This window comes from Primulina eburnea, chromosome 18 (assembly GCF_022965805.1).
Source record: "Primulina eburnea isolate SZY01 chromosome 18, ASM2296580v1, whole genome shotgun sequence".
NCBI lineage: Eukaryota > Viridiplantae > Streptophyta > Magnoliopsida > Lamiales > Gesneriaceae > Primulina > Primulina eburnea.
This window is the reverse complement of record NC_133118.1, coordinates 3828749-3841413: the sequence shown is the minus strand read 5'-3', so window position 1 is coordinate 3841413 and position 12665 is coordinate 3828749. Positions and strand designations below refer to the sequence as shown.

The 12665-nt window shown below is 35.7% G+C and overlaps 3 protein-coding genes and 1 non-coding gene across 5 annotated transcripts; 2 read left to right on the top strand and 2 right to left on the bottom strand.

Annotated features, from left to right (window-relative positions):
* The first annotated feature begins 323 nt into the window (after window positions 1-323).
* On the top strand, window positions 324-3156 carry LOC140819490 (protein SPA, chloroplastic). Its single transcript, XM_073179608.1, has 5 exons — window positions 324-651; window positions 737-820; window positions 916-967; window positions 2237-2393; window positions 2850-3156. Exons 1-5 carry the CDS (start codon window positions 481-483, stop codon window positions 2869-2871), a joined length of 486 nt encoding a protein of 161 aa, XP_073035709.1. The 5' UTR covers window positions 324-480; the 3' UTR covers window positions 2872-3156.
* Window positions 3157-3384: 228 nt separating this feature from the next.
* LOC140819489 (L10-interacting MYB domain-containing protein-like) lies at window positions 3385-5559 on the bottom strand. 2 transcript variants are annotated; one of them, XM_073179606.1, is made up of 4 exons: window positions 5427-5559; window positions 4741-4822; window positions 4297-4623; window positions 3385-4201 (listed from the first exon to the last, which is right to left on the bottom strand). In XM_073179606.1, exons 2-4 carry the CDS (start codon window positions 4816-4818, stop codon window positions 3605-3607), a joined length of 1002 nt encoding a protein of 333 aa, XP_073035707.1. In that variant the 5' UTR covers window positions 4819-4822; window positions 5427-5559; the 3' UTR covers window positions 3385-3604. The 2 variants fall into 2 exon arrangements, with proteins under 2 accessions (XP_073035707.1, XP_073035708.1); XM_073179607.1 differs by having other exon boundaries at window positions 4770-4822; window positions 5427-5532.
* Window positions 5560-9731: 4172 nt separating this feature from the next.
* LOC140820382 (small nucleolar RNA R71) lies at window positions 9732-9839 on the bottom strand. Its single transcript, XR_012115457.1, has one exon. It is a non-coding gene; the product is annotated as a small nucleolar RNA R71 (small nucleolar RNA).
* Window positions 9840-10376: 537 nt separating this feature from the next.
* LOC140819045 (uncharacterized) lies at window positions 10377-11711 on the top strand. Its single transcript, XM_073179057.1, has one exon. The coding sequence runs from the start codon at window positions 10377-10379 to the stop codon at window positions 11709-11711; it is 1335 nt and encodes a 444-aa protein (XP_073035158.1).
* Window positions 11712-12665: the final 954 nt, after the last annotated feature.

The window sequence follows — 12665 nt, the reverse complement described above, 5'->3', positions numbered from 1 at the left end:
TAGTCATGACACTCGTCAAAGTTTGGTGTTCATATATCTCATTGCAAATTTTTTTTTCGATTTTATTTCATTTTTGCTGCAAACTACTCGAATTAAGGATGACAATGAGTCGAATCTAAACCCCGTTTGAACTCGAAACCACGTGGATCTTCAACCTCACCCATGGCCTAGCCAAACAAATTTATAGATTTGTATTGAACTCAGAAAATGGGCCGTGGAGTGCAATGTGGCTAAGCTTAGGCCCATCACACACCGGAATAAATAAAGGCCCAGGCCCAAAGAATTCTCGTGATTTCTTGGTCGAGATTGCAAGCTGAAGTTAACCCCACACTATCCAAACTGTGGGATTCAGGAAGAGCCACCAGAAAAATCGAAGATTGTTCCAAAAGTTATATTTTTTTTGCCACAATTTCAACAATCCCACCAAGAAATACACAGTTCCTCGTAAATTTGGTTCGGTCAACTGTGCAGAAAATAACAATGAAAATGGTGGCATCTGCTTCAGCTTCAGCTTCTCAGCTCAGCTCTTCGTTCCTCTGCTGCCCCGTGAAGTCCTCTTCCGCATTGTCCCAAACAAGGAAATCCCTTAAATTTCAGCGGCTTCCATCTTCTTATCCTTGCGTCAGAGCCGTTGAACTTGACCAGAGCACGGTTGATGGCCTCTGCTTTCTGGTTAACAGTGTTTTGTTTACTGATTTTAATGGGTTTTCTTAGTTGTTCTAGTTTTGTCTTCCAGATAGTGGCGATATCTGTGGGAGTGGTCAGCATTGCAGTTGGGATTGGAATTCCTGTTTTTTATGAATCCCAAATCGACAATGCTGTAAGATTTAGTTTAGTCTAGTCACTTGGAATATTTTCTGGGACTTGAATATCTGGTAAAAGTTGGGTGTTTTAGCGACATTGTTGATGTTTCAGGCAAAAAGAGAAAACACTCAGCCATGCTTTCCCTGCAATGGCAGCGGTGCCCGTAAGTAGTTTTCTTGATTATCTATGTGTTCATATATGAATATGGATTATCAATGCCCTGAATTTATGCACCACGTGACCAGTACTTTAGGTACTAAGCTCAGAAGTTGTTATATATCTCATCTGGGGACCTTGTGTTTTGGGCATGGAGGTATAGTATGTACAAGTGTTTATGTGAATGAAATAAGAGTTGAACACTTTTTGCTTTGCTGAAAATGTAGAGTTTGATTAATTTTTTGCTCATGCTCGAGCAACGGCTGGTCCGACTGTTCCGAATTACTGTCTGCTTTTGATTTTCAAAAATAGAGCCTTTACAAAACGTTTTGCCACTCCCTGGCACCATAGAATGAGGGTTGTTGCAAATGAAACCATGTACATTGGGTGGCATTAGCGATTAAGTTATATCTCTATTTATATCGAGAAAAAGATGAAACCATGTACACCCTTATAATATGATTCATATTGCACCAACATTTCGATCTGGGACATAGCATTACGTATATGATAACTATCAATACTCAATTTGACTCCTCCTCAGTCACTTTTTCAAGAATAAAGGACTAACCTCTGACTTGCTCGATCTTACTTCCCTTCAATGTACTTGTGGCTCAGGCCTAGACATACCCAGATAACAAGCTTTGAACATGGGTTTGTTCAAGAAAGGGATATATTATAAGATTCCAAATATCTTGCAAATATTGTCAAGTGCTTGTGCATTATAAGTTCTCCGAATCAAGTAATATGATTCAGATGAATGAGGCAACAATTAGTTCCATATGCAATAATTTATCGATTTTTTTTCCAAGAAATTCGGTTATGTAAACCACAAGTATCAAGTATTAACTCATGTCATTTCATTGGCCCAATTTTATGAATTTGTTACCTTTATTGTTAAATCATAGACACCGCATTTTTTGGGCACTTGTGCTATTCACACCCTTTCGAGCGATGAGTTTGAATTTAGAATTTCGAATTTCTTTTTGTGTTTTGTTTAGATTACTATTGTTTTCCGGTAAATGTGAAGAATACTTCTTCTATTACAAATTTTTTCATGGATGTTATTTCGAAACCTTAACTTTGAGATTGTCAAGAAATAGAACGTCTGTTGTTACTTTTAACATGACGGGTGGCCTCATCACAGGCGAGGAATTTGATCAATTACACCCCTAGTCACATTTCAAAATATATCGTATTTCCTGCTGGCGTTTTCAGCCGAAAAACTTGGGTGCTCTTAAAAATTACATCTAAAAATTATGGTGATTTTCTGCAGAGAAATGTAGATTTTGCATGGGTTCTGGCAGCGTGAGTGTAGAGCTCGGAGGGGGTGAAAAGGAAGTCTCAGGATGCATAAACTGTAACGGGGCTGGTTCTTTAACATGCACCACATGCCAAGGTAGCGGCTTTCAACCTAGATATCTCGACCGCAGGTGCTTATCTCATCTCTCCGATTCCCTCTATCTCGACCATGAACTGTTATTTACCAATGGTCCTGGTGTACCTCAGCATCATATTCTGCAGTTGGAAATGTTAGGAACAGATGAAAGAAACTAATCATAAAATTTATGTGAAAAACACTTACTAACACGAAAAAGGAAAATCGCTGCTGCACCTAGAAATCTTCTCATTCTTATGAAAATCTTGTTGTGAGAACAAGTGAGAATCTGTGTTTTAGAGCTAAAAAGTTGACTTAATATCATTCTAGAAGTTGGATCCTTCGGGTTAGGTAAAATTGGACATTATCCCTTTTTTGGGTACTTGATATCCTTCTAGAAGTCGCACACTACAAACACAAGTTCAATGTTTTGTTCCAAACCTCTATATATTCCTAGCTTACCTGTTTTCCCTGCTAATCCAAGTAACTTTTTTGCTTTTCCCTCCGACAGAGAATTCAAGGATGACGACTAGATACCGGAGAAAACCTTTCCACAGGGTAGAAAGGACCCTTTGGCGACTAGTTTGCAGTAACACGTTTCGTTGGGTTGAGGTTTTGTACCCAATTAATTTTGGGGAGAAAGTATTTAAATGCGAAAATAGCTTGTTTGTGCTATTTTCAAACGTATCTTCATTGAGAAACTCCGAGATCGACGATGTTACTTTGATCTTGTTTCTTTTCTTACAAGAACATGCATTCATTCTTTGCAAGAAGTTGAGAAATTATTGTATTTGTACAATCTTGTCTTCTTGTGATGATTCCGACATTTTTTTGAACCTCTCAAAAATTTTCATCTTAGTTTACACAAAACATTAATACCAAAAATGGATCTACTAAAATAATCGACTACTAATGCATCGTGCTCTCTGTTGTGGGTGTTGTGTGCGCTACCGATATAAGTGGTATCATCTCCGGCTTTATGGGAGACGTCGTGAGTTCGAACTTTCTTCACCCATTAACCACCAAAAGAACCAGACACGGAAAAGGAAAACAAAACGCGGTTCTAACATATGTATTAAACAAACATCTATGCTAAAGCATCTAAATGGATTTGTGATAGATGCGAACAACTCTGCATGCTTCCGTTCAGCTATTTCTCTATCCCCTCAAAATACCACCCTTTCAGAGATCGAAAGATTTTGTACATATTTAACACCAACACATCACTCCCTCCCCCTCCATCAAAACATATGCAGCTGACGACATTTACAAGACAATTTCACACTGGCCAAAACTTGTACACTTTCTTTGCAACCATGCTAATCGTACGCCATTGTTATTGAGAGATAGGAATGTCTCCCTAAAATTAGGATTCTGGAAGAGATCCAAGGCAGCATAGTAGACATAGTCTTCAATACCTTCGATCTCATCCAATGCTTTTATGCACTCGGTGATGGTGAATCTTTCACAGGCAAGAGGATTGGTAGCTGTCCGTAATTTTGAAGAAGTAATCATGTCCAAGAGGACTTTCGCCATCATGTCATTTGATTCTTCATTCCAGTTGCCTTGATCAGTTACAGAACTAGCCTCAGTGGGGCGTTTTCTCTTTTTATCAGCTGTGTTCTGGCTAATGATTTGCGACGAAGATCCATTTCCTTGCACAAATTTTGATGTCGATGGAGTTTTGATACATGGGTTTCCACCTTCTGCACCCGAGGCTTCGTTTCCAGCAGATTTGTCAAGTTCTTCATAGTGGCTTGATTGGGCATATTTTCCATCCACACCAGAATCTGCAAATATTGTGCATAACTGCTCATAAATAGGACAATCCTTGGTCTTGGCTGGTTCAGTCTTGGGCTGTTCCTGTATGCATCGGGTGATATTTATAAACGGAAATAATGTGACAGATCGACATGTCATTAGTATACAAATTCGTGGCTATGTATAAAAGGAGATACCCCTATGTCATCCCATAGATCAAACCCCATGAAGCAAGGATCCTGCATCGCATCACTATGGCTAAAAGCAGATTGCAAATTGTGATAGCGCGTCCTGAGGACGTCCAGATGTTTCCTCAACTGATTGTTATTGAAACTGAGATTGGTCTGTCCATTGAATTCCTCACGAATCTGGTTCCATGTCTTCTTGTCAAAAACATTATTAGCCCTATTCCCTAGTTGGATCTGCTTCACAACTATGTCTGCAAAGATCTTATCAAGTGCTGGGGTCCATCGTGTTCTCAGACGCTCTTGCTTCAGTTGCTCGTCAATAGGTTCTGGTTCCATCTGCACACACGAAAGAGAGTAATTTACCGTTTAAAAAAAGCCAAAGTATTGCCAGGAAAATAACATTTAACGTTTGAATGATGACACTGACAACAGGGAACTACACAAGACACTTACCTTGGCTTGATCTTCACCCCAGAATTGGCATAGGCGACTAAAATGCTGGTTCTGCTCCTCTGCAAGTGTGTCCCACATCACACTATCACCAGAATCAAATTTCCACAAGAAGGTAATAACTTCGTTAGAAATATAGGTTAACTAGTTACAAGATTCTGTAAACTCCCTCCACAAATTTATAAAAGGAGATAACAAAATGAAACACGGATATAACAAATTTCATGCAAACAAACAGTTTCCTAACACGAACAAATAAGCAGAGAATGCAAGATGTCCACATTCAGATCATCTGCCCATGTGATAATTGTAAAACATTCCAAGGTAGCTGCTTTTCATCATTTCTCAATCAATAATTCCGAATTTTTAAGTATCGGGTTAAGAAAACAGCCTTCATCAACACCCATCAAACCTCTTCTCTAACAAATCAAAAGTACACATAGTCTAGCTGAAAAAGGAGCCAACAAACTTGATTTGCATATTCAACACCAAACGACACATTTTTCCCCGTCAAACGAAAATGCAAAAGTTTCAGTAATTGGTAACTAAAAACACAGAAATTTTCCGATAAATCTTCAGCATAAAATCAATCGTTACACCCGATCAAAATTCAGATAGATTTTTTCCAACAATTAAGGAATACCAAAAACACATAAGTATTAACAAAGGTAAAGGAGTAAGAACAATACCTTAACGTAGAACTAATCAGACAATGCCCAGAAAATTGAAATCGTTAATCAACAGCAACGGAATTTCTGATTTAGGGTTTGCTGATTACTACTGAAGCCAAAAATATGAGAGAAAAATAATATTGCGTTAATTATTATTAGTAAGTGTGCATTTTACGACAAAATCAGAAGACGGGTCGAAATATTTGGGCTTATGTGGGAAAATGGGCTGCCAATACAATACAAAATCAGAAGATGGGTCCAATATTTGGGCCTTTGTGGGAAGAAAATGGGCTCCATAATCCAATACAAAATCAGTTTATGGGTCCAAATATTTGGGCTTTTATGAGACAAAAATGGGCTGCTTAATCCAATTCTCCATTTCATGATTTGATACCCATAGCTGGGACTTAATTGGAACTAGTGTATCGACACAAGCAACGCCTGCACGTATAATATTTTTTATAATTCATTTTATTTATAATTAAACGAGGATCAAAATGTAATTATAAGAAATAATGAAAGACTACATTGTAATTTTGATATATGAATTAAAAAAAAAATAGAAAAAAAAGATCCAAGAATTGAAACTACAACTTGATGAGAAATAAATACTCCATCCGCTGAGCTATAGAAAACTTGTATTAAAATTTTAATACTTTATTAATATATATAATTATGAAAACAAACAATGACATCAAAAGTTAATTACTTTAAGTGTCTTAAACTTAATAATATAATAATAATATAGATAGTATAGATAGCTATAATTGTTTTTGCATTTTATAAATTATATCTACAAATTTAGTGATATATATAGATAAATATAAAACTATCTTATTTTATAGTATAGTATAGATATGACCATCTCGCTTTATGGTATAATATAGATATGATGGGGGTGTTTTGATAGTTACATCACAATTCATAAATTAATCAATTAATTTAAAATCATCAAACGACATATACTTCACCATATTATATATTTTATCCTTATTTTTCATTTTCTTATTATTTTTATCACATATCTTTTGTTGATCGTATCACATGTATGAAACGATAGAAATGGTGATATTAATTTTTATCAATTTTTTATACGCAAATATATATATATATATATATATATATATATATATATATATATCCTAAGTAATATTCATATTGTTTATCACGAAAACTTATGGACGTGCCAGAAACGTGATCCTGCTAAATATGAAATTATCATACTTTTATTATCAAACGTTGTGTGTCCCGATTCGACCGTTTGTTATAATTATCTCAGTATGACTTCAATACTAAGAACTTGGTTGAGAAAGATAATGACAATTACAGAAAAAAAACATGAACAACATCAAATTTAATTTATGTTATGAACTCAAACGACATTTTACAAGAAACCTGAAAAAATATGTCAAAAATTAAAGAAAGTAAATAGTTGGAAATTAAAAATAAGCGAACAAATTATTGAAAGAATTTGCGGGAACTTTGCTGTAGTTTTTTCAAGAGAGTTTTCTGATTCTTCTTTTCTATTTTTGTTCAACTCTTTCCAGTGATTTAACCATCTTCCATGATCATTCATCATGGATAGTAAGTCAACTTCCTCAATCGTGCGTTATTCGGACCAACTGCAGCTCTCGTGGACTTGGCAACATTTGAGCTTCCATATCTGATGGGCTTTCTGTTGATAGGCTTTGGCAGATTTTAGGTGGAACAATTGCCTCCCGTAGCCAATTTGGCCATTGGAGAATTTGACTATTTATATGTTTAGTCCATTATTTTAGCCCACTTTGACACATATTCAAAATTTGACATGAAGACCAAATTCTAATTTACATATTCTTCTTCATAATTCTCTAGCAATAACCCTCAACTTGGATTCCGCCGCCGTGTCCTTACTTACCTGTTATCGATTTTTCGCCATTTGTCGTCGCATCTGGGTTCACTACTGGGACACCATTCAATTTTCAAGCAAATCACCACTCTCAAACACTTTTGCATCCAGCTACACTGTCTCAAGGAGTAGTATATTTCACCATTTTTCTAATCCTCCATAACAAAAAAACATTGTAGAATATGTCATGCTTTCATGCTCATGCACTCAAGGTGCTTATAAATGTGCCTGAATGAGTAGTACCTTGTAACATTCTAGTTCCACATAATCCATTATATTTTTTTACCACCAATGTAACACCCTCCAAATGTCAAATAAATATCATCTTCAATCTCCTTCATATCTTGGACGTGATTTTCCATATCAACGCTGATTATATTGGTGGTTGCCCTTCAATATTTCTGATAGGTTCATAATAGTTAGTATTTTTATTTTCATATTTCTCATTATTCCAACCTCCGATACGTTTAATTGATACATTTTTGTGTAATTTTATTGTAGGAGGAATTTTTACGGTCTTGGAGCAAATTTGAGCTAAAAAGGTGATGTTTATCACATTTGAAATTTCCAAGATAGAGTTGAAAGTGAATAAACAAACCAAAAGAAGTCCTGGAATAAGGCGTTGCCACTTCTTATGACGATACTTCAGCTGCCAAAAAAATTGCAAGAAGGGAAAATCTAAATAAAATATTATCTATTATTTTATATTTTGTGATTAGGGTTAATTAAGAGGTTAGTGGGCTTTTTAGCAAAAAAAATTTAGACCCAAATGAGCACACTATTCACATAACAAAGGAAGGAGGCGGCACGAAGACCTTTCTCCATTTTTTTCATTCCATCCTCACGAGAAGAAGAAAGAAGATGCAAGACTCCAATTTTTCTCCTAACAAAATAGTTTGCATTTCTTTATGTTTTATTATTTATTTTTTATGGATATTTTATATCAAACCATGCTTGGCTAATTTTCTAGTCTGATTCAAGGGATAGTCTACTGTTTAATTTTATCACCGTGAGGTTTTTGCACTTTAATTTATTATTCTTGTTTTCCCAAATATTCGTTGATTTATTATTTAATTATATGAATGTTATACGTCAATTAATCTGACAATTTAATTTGATGTATGATTTTCTAATTCTAACCATGAATTCAGTGATCCGTAATTGTCATGAACGATTGGTACGTGAGTAGCAATAGGTTACACGTGTTGTGCTATCATAACATGTGTAATTTAAATAAATCGACGGAACTAGATCTTCCAATTGTAGCTATCTCGGTTTTTAGATTTTAGGATTAACTGTTTTCACGAAACTAAAATGCTATCTTTAATTAATATGGAACGCTATCGTGCCCAGTTGATTATTGGTAAGTTTTGACTGGATGCTGGGTTCGGTCAATTAATTTAGGAAAACACAAGAATTTTAGCGGCAATCCCTATTATTCTAAGGTTAATTGTTTGGAATAACATGAATAAATGATTGGTTAACCGATGAACAGTGAAATAATTAAATAGTAGAATCCCCTTGCATCAGTATTTTTCTCGTATTAAATTCTTCAAATTATTCTCGTCGATTAATTTTCAATTCTAGATTCAGTATTCTTTCTTGTTTGGTAATTTTAGTTTAGATTATTTTATTTAGTAATTATCAAAACAAATCCCTCCCTCCTTTTTATTTTATTTTTAGTATAAAAAAAAATAAATCTACCGTTCCCTGTGGATTCGACCCTATTCACCATTACACTCGTTTTTATTTAAAAGAGTAGGAATTAATTTGGTGGTCATCGACATCACACCAAATTTTGGCGCCGTTGCCGGGGAACAGTGCAAGGTTAATTTCTTTTGATTTTTTTTATTTTTTATGCCTCGTTCTTCTCGTACAGGTGAACTCGAATACAATCCGGAAATCGAGAAGACAACTAAGAGATTGAGAAAAGAAGCAAGATTAAGGCGTGAAACACAACCATCATCATCTCCTGATTTGAACGCATCATTAGAATCCAACGATACAGAAAGAGAATCTGGCAGTGATCTTGAGATTGAAAGAAGTGAAAGTGACCAAGAAGAAATGGCAAGACAAGCTCAAAGAACACTCAGGGAGTTAGCTAATCCTAATGTAATTCAACAACCATTATGCATTCAATTTCCTACTACTGACGCTACTTTTGAATTAAAATCTGGCTTGATTCATTTATTGCCTACTTTTCGTGGTCTTGCAGGTGAAGATCCCCATAAACATCTGAAAGAGTTTCATATTGTTTGCACAGCCATGAAACCTCAAGGGATCACAGAAGAACAAATTTCACTGCGAGCTTTTCCATTCTCTTTAGCCGACAAGGCTAAAGATTGGCTATATTACCTGCCTTCGGATCCATAATAACTTGGGACAATATGAAACAACAATTTTTGGAGAAGTTCTTCCCAGCTTCACGAGCAGCAAATATTAGAAAAGACATTTGTGGGATTAGACAGCTGCATGAGGAAACTTTGTATGAGTATTGGGAGAGATTCAAGCAGTTGTGTGCCAGTTGTCCACAACACCAGATTCCAGAACAACTACCGGTTCAATATTTTTATGAGGGACTCTCGCTCTTTGATAGGAACATGATTGATGATGCAAGTGGAGGTGTATTGGTGAACAAAACGCCTCAAGAGGCACGAGCTCTAATCTCCAATATGGCTGCCAATGCACAACAGTTTGGTACTAGGCAAGACAACCCTCCACGACAAGTCAATGAGGTAAGTGTTACTCCTATCGATCAAAAGTTAGATTCTTTGACATCTCTTTTGGAAAAGTTGGTTGCAGGACAGGTGCAACAGGTAAAAGCTTGTGGTGTATGTGCTATGGTGGGACATCCTACAGAGACGTGTTCGTCACAACAAGAAGAACCCACACAACAAGCCAATGCGATTGGTGGATTTCCTGGGCAGCCCCAGCATCGATATGACCCATATTCTAATAGCTTCAATCCAAGATGGAGGGATCATCCAAATTTCAGCTATAAGAATTAAGGAGGCCAACAGGGATATCCACAGCAGAATTGGAACAAACAACACGCACCAGAACAAGCACCCAACTCAGGTATGTCTCTAGATGAAATTGTAAAGGCCTTAGCTGAAAACACTCAAAAATTTCAACAGGAAACGAGGGCTAGCATTCAGAATTTGAGCACTCAAGTGGGACAGTTGGCGACCTCAATTCACAAGTTGGAAGCACAAAATTTAAGTAATAAACCTTCTCAGACAGTGGTGAATCCAAGAGAGAATGTGAGTGAAATTACTTTGAGAAATTGTAAAGAATTGGATGTTCAAGAAATTGGGGTACAAGCATCAGCCAAGCAAAAAGAAGAGAATGAGATAAAAGTTGAGGATAAAATAATCAATCAAGATGATGCTCCGAAAGGTAAGTTTTCTCCTCTATTTGAGTATAAACCTATTCCCCCATTCCCTCTTGCATTGAACAGGAAATGTGAAAGTATTAAGGAGTTGAATGACATTATTCGTAGAGGCGAGGTAAATATTCCTTCATTAGATGCCATTAAACCAGTACCTCGTTGTGCTAAAATTTTAAAAGAATTGTGTACTACAAAAAAGAGACATAAGTTGAAGGGGTGTAAAAGAGAAAATGTTGGAGAACATGTTTCTGCTGTTATTCAAAAAACTATTCCCATCAAATGCAGTGATCCAGGTATGTTTTCTATCTCTTGTAGTATTGGCGATATTAGACTTGAAAAGGCTATGTTGGATTTGGGTGCTTCTATCAATGTCATGCCTGATTCTGTTTATAATTATTTAGAACTTGGACCTCTAACTGAAACCAGCATTGTGATTCAATTGGCTGATAGCTCCACTGTTTATCCTAGAGGTGTAATTGAAGATATTCTTGTGAAAGTTGAAAATTTGGTTTTTTCTGCTGGCTTTTATGTGCTTGACATAGAAAATGATGATTTAAACAGTCAAATTTTGCTAGGAAGACCATTTTTGAAAACTTCAAAGTCTGTCATAAACGTTAATAGTGGTACCCTTACTATGGAATTTGATGGCGAGATTGCTAAGTTTAATATTTATGGTACCATGAAATATCCTCTTAGCGAAAGCACTATTAATACTCTTGATATCGCTAATCATTTGTCAAAAGAAAATTCAAAAATTGTTGGTAAGGATGATTTAGAGGAGATTATTGAAAGACCTATTGAAAATTCTAACACTATATTTTCTTTATCTGATTCGCAGATATATAAAATTGCGCAAAAACTTCCTGCAGATCGACCCAGGCAGGTACTCATAAGAAAGGGAAGAAAGATCCAAGGGATTGAGATTTTCAAGAAATTCAAAGAAAACAAACATTTGCTGAAATTTGCTATGAAAATATTTAAGCGGAATAAAGTGGACAAATTGATCATATATGAACCACCATGAGCAACAAGAAAGAATGAAGTCGAGCCAACGACAATAAAAAGAGGCGTTGATTGGGAGGCAACCCAATTTTTATTTTTATTTTTGGTTTTTATTATTTTGATTTTTTTCCGTTTTCTTTTTTTAAAATAGTATAATTTTTGTTACATTTCGGCAGAAGATGTCTTCTAACAAGGCGTGACCACGCCTTATAAGAATACCACTTCTGCGCAAAAAAAAAAATTCTAGTAGAGGTTTTCGCACAAGACGTGACCACGCCTAGTTGAAACACCTCTACTGATTTAAAAAAAAAATCCTAGTAGAGGTTTTCGCACAAGGCGTGACCACGCCTTGTTGAAACACCTCTACTGTTTTAAAAAAAAAAAATTAACCTATTTTTTTTTTCTCTCTCTCTCACAGCAGCGTCCACCACAACAATAAGACACCTTGCTCTATGATGCCCAACAATTTTCAGGGGAGTTCTCTAACTTTCCTTACTTGCTTTTACTGTCTATGTTGTGCATCTAATTTTGTGTCATTGAGGACATTGCCACATTTAGGTGTGGGAGGGTATATTGCCTTATTTCTCGTTTTAATTTCTTTTTTCTTCTCATTTTTGCATAAAAGTAAAAAATACTAACGTTGTTAGTTCCTAGCATCTAGTTCATTTGTTATCTCTTTCTTCTGAATCTTGATTACTTCCGATGCGAAAAAAAATGATGTTTTCTTTGCGTGCAAATGTTTTTTCATTCTCACGTTTGCATTATGAATAAGTTGCTCTTGATGATAGTTAGAGATGACAAGTGTGTGGGATTTAACACAATTGCTATATTTTTTCTTTGGTGAGCTTTGAGCCTATGAGCAATCATGATATCATGCTCCATTTTATTTGATTGTATGTTGTCATTGCATTGTTAATTTTTCTAGAACTTGTATTGTTATACATGTCTTTGTCAACACTTTGTGCTGGATTAGGTG

Coding starts and splice junctions, on each gene's coding strand:
- LOC140819490 (XM_073179608.1), top strand. CDS start 481: ATGAAAATGGTGGCATCTGCTTCAGCTTCAGCTTCTCAGCTCAGCTCT. Junction 821..915: donor AATCCCAAATCGACAATGCT/GTAAGATTTAGT, acceptor TTGATGTTTCAG/GCAAAAAGAGAAAACACTCA. Junction 2,394..2,849: donor CCTAGATATCTCGACCGCAG/GTGCTTATCTCA, acceptor TCCCTCCGACAG/AGAATTCAAGGATGACGACT.
- LOC140819489 (XM_073179606.1), bottom strand. CDS start 4,818: ATGTGGGACACACTTGCAGAGGAGCAGAACCAGCATTTTAGTCGCCTA. Junction 4,624..4,740: donor GGGGTGAAGATCAAGCCAAG/GTAAGTGTCTTG, acceptor TCGTGTGTGCAG/ATGGAACCAGAACCTATTGA. Junction 4,202..4,296: donor ATCTATGGGATGACATAGGG/GTATCTCCTTTT, acceptor CGATGCATACAG/GAACAGCCCAAGACTGAACC.
- LOC140819045 (XM_073179057.1), top strand. CDS start 10,377: ATGTCTCTAGATGAAATTGTAAAGGCCTTAGCTGAAAACACTCAAAAA.